Consider the following 8,018-nt stretch of genomic DNA (forward strand, 5'->3'; position numbering starts at 1 on the left):
TTCTCCCTTGATGGCTGAGTCATCTACATTGAATCCCTCCAACATATGGAGAACTGCGGTAGGCGCAGCCCTATGGGCGCTATCTCAAATTATTTGGCCTCTGTTGATCCGACGGATGTGCAGGCATACTGGGAAGCGATATTCCTGGGGGGAGACGAATTGGCATAAGATATGACGCCAGCAGAAGAAACTTGGTGAAGGACCAAAGTGGCCCTACAAACCACCAGTCGGATTATCCGTCATCTCCTCAAATCAAGAATTCTTTGCTTGCTCCAACTCCTTATTTTGGTTATGCGGGCTTCATGAATAATTACCTCTCACAACACCGGCATTCTAGGAACGACTGGGAGCATGAGGAATCCTTGTGCTCTTCCCTGTTGGCTGAGTGCGCTTCCTGCTTAACCCACCTACTGCGATATCATGCTTGAGTTCATAAAGAAGGTGACACCCTTTTTGCGATCCCTGTTGTGAGGCCCATACTGTGCTACTACGTTTCCACGCGGCTAATACCCTACATGCGGCTCAGGCATTCGAAAATGGTATAGTTAAACGACATGGCGTTGCTGGCCCTAGAGAATCTGAAAGAAGGGACAACAACTCTTCAAAAAACAGGCATTTCGTGAGCGGTCGCCGGAGTGGCAAACAGAGGATATGTCCTAGTGGTATCATTGTTTTCATGAAAAGCTTCACTTCAGTCGCTGTTCTCGGTGGTAGTGACTTGGAACCCGCATGCGCAAGCTGCCAACTCCTTGTCCAATTCATAGGATGCACCATAGCAGCAGTAGATAATCGAGGAATGCTGTATTTCTTCACGAGAAGTGAACGAGATCAGGGCTTGGGCTCCGACTAAGCTCCTTCTGAAGCGGCAGCATCAGCTGTATCGTGGAATGGGCGAGGCATCAGGTACAAAGCCGTCTAAGACGATCAAAGGAAGATGAGCGGAACAAAGCTGGGGCATCCGGAGCGCAAAGGATCTCCTTCTTGAGCTCAATTACATCCCTAGCCGAAGGACGGCTTCCCGCTCTGTACCCTTGTAGCGCTTCTACCATCCGGTGGATAAGAGGAAAGGATGCACCTTCCCCTCGTCTCCAGGGTATCCGAGCACTGGGAAATGCCAAAACCTTATCCATAAATTCAGGCCACCAATTGTCCCTCCGCATTGGCAGGCCAACTACTTCACAAGCGCTCCACAGTGCATCCACTATGAGAAATCGGCGCATAATGGGCTCGCGTACTTTCCAGAGGGGAACAAGTCCACGCGCAAATTTGCCCATAGTGTGTACAATTTTTACCAGTTCCTCGGCCATAAATATCAATGCCTGTGTCTCCGCATGCGACAGCCGTTCTCTGCTTAGCAGCTCCTGAATTGACGTCAGCGCATCGGGGAGCCTAGTTCGACGTGTATTTAGAGTAGCCCTTATATAGTCAAAGGGAGTAAGACCTTCCGTACAATCAGCCCTTGGCAAACGGTAGAGTGGATGTTGATCTAGCGGGGTGCCGTTGTCGCTAATCTTGAAAAATGCAAAGAGGAACACAACGCACAGGAAAACAAGTAATCAGGGCCAAGTGATAGTTTTACAAGAAGATAGTCACGGAGTAAGATATACAACAGGCGCCTGATAGGAAGACAGCTTTAAAGAATACTTGCCATCCAGCATTAAGGCGAGCTAGCGAAGTACAACGCTCATTCATAGGCTGATGTCAGTTAGGGGCTGGACTAGGATTAATCCAGCAAAGTCAGCAGCACGAAAAACACATTCAGATAGGTGAACACAAGGAAGGATCTGAAGGCTATATGTTTCCAGCATTTGTCCTGAGGTGTTCAGAGACTAGGAACTCACTTGAATCTGTAAGGGCCCTACCACCTGGATCTGACTCGTAGACGGCAGCGGTTCACCTGTGGAAGTCAGAAGGGTGTACACAGGGATGTTAGGCGCCCACAAACTAGTAGATGGGAGGGCCTGCAGCCAAAGCAAAAGCACGTTTCGACCTTCCATGTAAAATGTTTTGTTAAGGGGGGCAACGGAAAACAAGGTCACGAACGCCAACAGAGGGCACAGTTCAATGAAAAATAGCATCACCGCCTCCGTCACTACGACGACAAACCGGAAGGATGCAAAGAATATACAGTATCTCATTCGCAAGCCTCCGAAGGGCTTCTGCCAGAACAGAAACCGCTGCAGAGGCCACAATGTACCACGTGGCTAGCATCATTGCCCACCTGCAAAAGATTGCCCTCCTGTCCTGGAATGTAGTGTACCCCCAAGGTAGACTGGTATTGTTGCACGAGTGTCACGCTGCTGCTTGGCCCTCCAGGCATTCCAGATGCACTCATCAATTCCCCCACATCCTGATGGTCCAGAATAGGCTGCGGCGGCGCATGATCGCTTGTACTGCTGGGAGCTTCCAAACTCTGAATATTAGGCCTCGGACTCCTTCTGGGGGTTAGCTCGTCCGCTACATTGATTGCACCTACAGAGCCAACCTTGGATGCATCATTCAAGTAGGTTTCTGTGCGGCCTGCGCTTCGTGACGATGAAGCCAAGGGAACTTCGTGACTTTCCTGATCAACAGGAAAGTCATGAAGCCACTGATGAGCGTTGTCGTCAACTGTGAAAAAGTCGTTTAGCCATTCTTGACTTGGGCTATACCCCTCCTGAAACAACGTCATTTCACCTCCGCTGGTTGTTGGCGATAGGCCGCTCTCATCAGATCCCTGCTGAAGGATGTGCGAGCTTCCAGAGTGCCCCAGATCCCACTGGTCGATAGCCTCCCCTTGGGCTGAAGATATCTGCAAAAATGGACTTACTGAGGGGCTCACACTACCCTGCGAGCCACTGCCCTGGCTGTATGCACTCTCAACTAAGGCCTTCTTAGCGTGCTCCGCATACTCATCTTGGCTGTCCATCTTACGCCGTCTCTCTTTAGAGCCAGTTCCCCTCTCAGTGCTTGCGCTCTGGGAAATTTCATTGGCCCCCAAAGCGAGATTACCCTCTTCTGCGATAGTTTGTGCAACTAGCCGAAGCAGACTTTCGCACGCCTCGTCTTCATTGCTGGCCAGCCTGCGAATGACTGGAGGTCTTGCCTTCCGGAGGCTTCCTCGAAATCGACAGAAATAGGCTGCCAAGATGAGGGCCACAAGAGCTGAAATAACAGCTATCAGTATAGCTGCCTTGCAGTTCCGACTTTTGAGCGGGGTAGGAAAAGCGGCGCCTTCAGGCGTGCCAGTGCTGGCGGGGGACGAATCGAACCGCAGCACATCGCCAGCAAGCTGGCCCACAGGGAACTGAAACTCCACATTCCATGGTAATACCGGCATTTCACACCAAGAAAAATCACCCTCCAAATTTCAGGGAAGGGCATATGTAAAACGCACGACTGCACGACATGCTAGGCGAGCACGTGCAGCACTCCCCAATGGTACTCCGACATAGAATCGAGAAATTGTAACGGCACGGTTTCCCCCAAGGAGATGCAGATGAGCACCCTTCTCCAATTCCTTTAAGTTTCCAATTGCAAAGCAGTTCTTTTTGCAGAGAAAGAACTGCCCGTCCACTTACCCCGCACGACGGGATCTGCTCGTGTGGGCTCGTTCCCCCGATGGTGGGCTTGGAGGCCAGTTTTATATAACCTTCTTCATCGGGTATCTTTTTTTAATAACATGGAGTTTGCCAAATGTCTCTGAGCAGCGGTTTACGGGGCTTCCAACATATCATTAGAGCGTTGACCTGCCACTTCGAATGTCGCGGAAGCTGGGAGCGGCTTCTGCGCGTGCGGTAGTAATATTGGCAGTTTCAGGTTATTTGTACAAAACGGAGCAGAGAGTGGTACAGGAAGTTACGAATTTAGACATTTGAGATGCTTTGAAGTCAGTCCTGCTGTCAGGAATGTCCACGATTTTCGACCTGCGTGAGCTTCGATAGAGCTGAGCCGCTCTCTACTCCGCACTCATTCTGGGGATTGCCACCAGTGGGCTGGGCGAGAGGAGACTCTCTATCATGGGTTTCAACGCACCTCGCTGCAGCGAGTGCTGCACGGCGTTTTCTCATATAGAAGCGCAAACAAACAGCCTTCTGCTGCCTTCACTAATCCTGTAGAGAATTGTTGTACTTATTGTAAGAACGCGTGACCGGACGTGCTACAAAAGGGCGGCGCCACCCCGAAAACTCAGTACGTTTTCGGGGTTCGCAAATGTTGCCTAAACAACTAATTAAACAAAGACGAATTAGACAAGGAGCTGACACCAACGATGGTAGAGGTCACAAGCCTCAGTGAAAAGGTGGGGACCGTGTGTAGCGAAGGGCTTAGCTAGGAAAAGCCAGGAACCGTTCTCAGATAGAGGAAGGATGAATTGGCGGTGAAGGGAAGAATCAAATATGACAGGCGCATAGCGTTCAACCTCCACAACAACTAAAACTGGTTCCAAGCAGGCTAGGGGAAGAAATGAATAAAATAGAACTAACACGTGAGCTACAAGTGATATTCAGTTGCACTCATATTTGGTAATGCAAAGTGCCCACATTACGCATGTGAAACTGGATCTGCGCGCCTTGCCAAATCTACAGAGAGGCACAGCTACACATCTTCAGATGGTGAGGACCTGACTACGATACAGCCTAATGCCGCCTTTCACAACGCCAAAAAAAGTGCATTGTCAGAACAAAATTCTTTTAGGCGAGCTATCTCACAAATCAATCAACTAGTGTAGTCAACGCTGTTAAACCACAGCCTGCTTCACGGTTCCTCGCGAAGGCCACATCCCACAATAGGAATTATCAAAAAGGAGATGCGAATTTCCTCAGTAAATTGCCTGGTTGAAACCGCATTGCACCTCCGGCCAGCAGTTCAGCAGAGTGCTTGTAGATTATCTATGCAGGAATCTCTGCAGCAACAGCAGGCGCGCCTGCAGGCGCGCCTGCTGTTGCTGGTTCTGCTGCTCCCTTATTGTTTCTGGCTCAAATAAAGTGAAAATGCGGCATAGTACGCTGGGATTTACCTCCCTTTGCTTCCAGTCTAACCTCTACAATATACAGGAAACACTCTACTTGTCCTACTTCTCGGTGAACATCCCTGCAGGCATATATACTGCTGCAGGGAAATAGAAGCTGAAAGCCACAATGGCTTGAGAATGTCTTGCGAAGAAGCATGCGACTGAGGCCAGATGCGCACCACCAGTGTAGAGCTCTCCCGTATGAGCATTGCCATCTCGCTGGACTCGCAAAGAAAAAAGGTAACCTCCCACCCCTGCCGCATCCTACTGTTGCATGCCCAGTGCAGAGCGAGTGCTGCTCCATTCCATACCAATGCTCCATACTCTTCCAAGAATACGACAACTTCCAGGATTGTACAACTGTCTTTGAGTGCTGATTCACCGGCATCCACTGTGAGCGGCTTGCCCTGGAAAAGAATGCCAACAGGTGCCCAAATACGGCCTGAATGCGAGGAAGAAACTCCAGCAACTTACGGATGATCCACGCCTAAACGCCGTAAAAAGCCCTGCAGATACAGCCAGCACCTTCCGACTACAGCAAGGCACCCAGCAGGTGGCACAAAATCCAGCTCCACCGCCGACGCCGTTCATGGTGTCAAAGATGGAAACAGTGGGTTTGTTCGGTACAAGCTGCTGCTTGTAACAGAGGCCCTGCGGTTCCCTCTGCTGTGCCTGCTACAGCGAATTTAGCTGAGCTCGTACCAACCTGCCCCCAGAACGCATTCTGCCCCCAAGCTTCAAATGCCTCATGTGCGAGGCAACGCACTATGCCAGAACATGCTCGACGTGGGAACAAAACAAACCTTTACCAGGCGCATATAAAATGCAAGAACAGCATGAAACGTAGCAAAATGGGGAATCCATTAGGCGCCCGCCAGGGCTCTTGCAGTTAAGCTGCTTCATTCTGATGTAGCGCTGCCCCAAGGGGGGGTCCAAATATGCCAGTGCTTTTGAAAAGGCTTATTTACCATCACAGCAACAGACCTGTTTTCAGCTGCTGGGGCACACTTCCACTTCTAGAACGTTGATGGAGTGAACCTTGGAGCAGCTAGCATCCTGCTGTCCTCTGACGAAATGCTGAACGCGTAGTGAGTACAGCAGGCTGCCACGGTGTACGATTATTCGTGCACAGCGCATCCCCCGAGTCAACCGCGCACTTGTAGCTGCAGTTTATGCACTCATTTAGTTCAAATCCCGCAAAACTCCGCATTGTCGTCCCTCCACTTGTCGAAATCAGGGTGCCCAAACACGCTTTTGGCACTAGCGCCACAAAAGATCTCTTGCTTCAGCTCGACCACATCACGAGCTAAAGGACGTTCACCTCTGAGATACATCTGCAGCGCTCCCTTTAACCTACGGATAAAAAGATTGCGAGTGTTTTTAGGTAACGACGACGTGAATACGATTTCGGGGCTGCAAAACAGCTTTCCCATCACCGTAGACCACCATGTCGGCATCGCCATTGCAGGACCAACCACACTGCAAATGCTCCACAAGGCATCTGCAATGAGAAAACGACGGATCAGCGAATCTTGCGCGTGACACGTTCTCATGATTTTCCTTTGGCCGCGGCCCATAGAAACTGCAATTTTCATCAACTCAAAGCACAGATGCTTGAGTTCTAAGAGGTCAGTAGTTCCCACCGATTGTTGCATCATAATTTCACGAATCTTCGACAATGTGCTACAGATACCTCTACGAGTAGCAGAAAATACAAGCACCTTCCAGTCAAACTCTTCTACGGGTAAGAAAAAACTGGGGACTGGCAGGCGGTAGAACGGGTGCTGCTTGTACCAGTCATCGTCATGTTGACCATCGCTCCAAAACGCGGTTGCCTGAGCGCTTTCTGAGGTCTTCAGGACGCAACAAGAAGCACAAACAAAATGCTGAGAGGCTGCTAAATACGGCACAACGCATACAAATGACAAAAACACTTTGCACGGCAGGAAAATTTCGGAAGCCCAAAACACCACTGCATACCGCGTAAAGCTGCACGTTGAACTTGCAGTCATACAGAACTGCGGGTATCATGAGCTGTCAGCTGTAGAGCGCAGCCACCCTTTAAAAGGAAAGAAGCTGCAACGTGAATCCGTGTATGTATATCCATAGCTATATAATCGCCTACGTGTGACCCACGCGAGAGGGCAGTTATCAGCAGATAGCCGAAATGACCATACAATCAACAGCATCAACAGAGGAAGCAGCCCCACAAGCCCCACACCACAGTGTTACAACCACCGATTAGCCGGGCCTCCCTGAAGGCAGTCTTTGCATAATAGAGGGCTATCCAACTCACCTGAGGAAGGGCAAGCAACCGGCTGTACAGAGTCTGCATTCCTGGAGATACCCCACCCCCGGAAAGCCCCTCTCCAGCAGCTCTCATAGAAACTCCAGAGGTAGACGGCTGGGCTATCTGAAACAGAAGACGCAAACGCCAGCTCTCTTGATATAGCTGTATTAGGAGGCGACGCCTTACAGCGCGGCAGAAAACAGAATCGCGGTATGCACCCCTCCAAAAACATTGAGGTGCTACACCCTTTACAATAATGCACGGAAGAATATATGCAAATTTACTGTCAAATGCCCGTGCACGATGGATCCACAACTGCAGCAGAATTGGCATCGAGCTGAGATCAGACTTCAGACGCGGGGCATCCTCTCTGTTGTATGTTGCTGTTTGCGTTCTTTGCGTCGACATATCTGCTAGAAAGCTATGCGACTCACACTAGGAGGTGCGAGCAACCGCTGTTTCAGAATCGCCCCTCCTGAAGGTACATCATCACTTGAAGACTGCTGATCGCCAACAGTACTGGCGGAAGAGCCAGGCGTAGATGGCTGGTCTACCTGAAACAGAAGAAATCGCAAACGTCAGCTCTTTGGTGAGGTAGCTGTACCAGAAAGAGACGCCTTAACAGCCCGGCAGAGAACAGACTCGCGGTATGCACCTCTCCAAAAACGTTGAGGTGCTACACCCTTTACAATAATGCACGGAAGAATATATGCAAATTTACTGTCAAATGCCCGTGCA

General features: G+C 50.2%; 2 protein-coding genes across 2 annotated transcripts; both read right to left on the reverse strand.

Annotated features, from left to right (window-relative positions):
• Positions 1–899: 899 nt before the first annotated feature.
• Positions 900–3,319, reverse strand: EAH_00022630 (hypothetical protein; the record flags this gene model as incomplete). Its single annotated transcript, XM_013396948.1, has 3 exons — positions 900–1,511; positions 1,842–1,961; positions 2,222–3,319. The coding sequence occupies 3 exons, from the start codon at positions 3,317–3,319 to the stop codon at positions 900–902; spliced, it is 1,830 nt and encodes a 609-aa protein (XP_013252402.1).
• Positions 3,320–4,864: 1,545 nt separating this feature from the next.
• Positions 4,865–7,021, reverse strand: EAH_00022640 (hypothetical protein; the record flags this gene model as incomplete). Its single annotated transcript, XM_013396949.1, has 4 exons — positions 4,865–5,018; positions 5,243–5,397; positions 6,466–6,843; positions 6,971–7,021. The coding sequence occupies 4 exons, from the start codon at positions 7,019–7,021 to the stop codon at positions 4,865–4,867; spliced, it is 738 nt and encodes a 245-aa protein (XP_013252403.1).
• Between the last annotated feature and the right edge of the window lie 997 nt (positions 7,022–8,018).

The sequence above is a fragment of the Eimeria acervulina genome, genomic scaffold (genome assembly GCF_000499425.1).
Source record: "Eimeria acervulina Houghton genomic scaffold, Eah_scaff166, whole genome shotgun sequence".
Classification (NCBI taxonomy): Eukaryota; Apicomplexa; class Conoidasida; order Eucoccidiorida; family Eimeriidae; genus Eimeria; species Eimeria acervulina.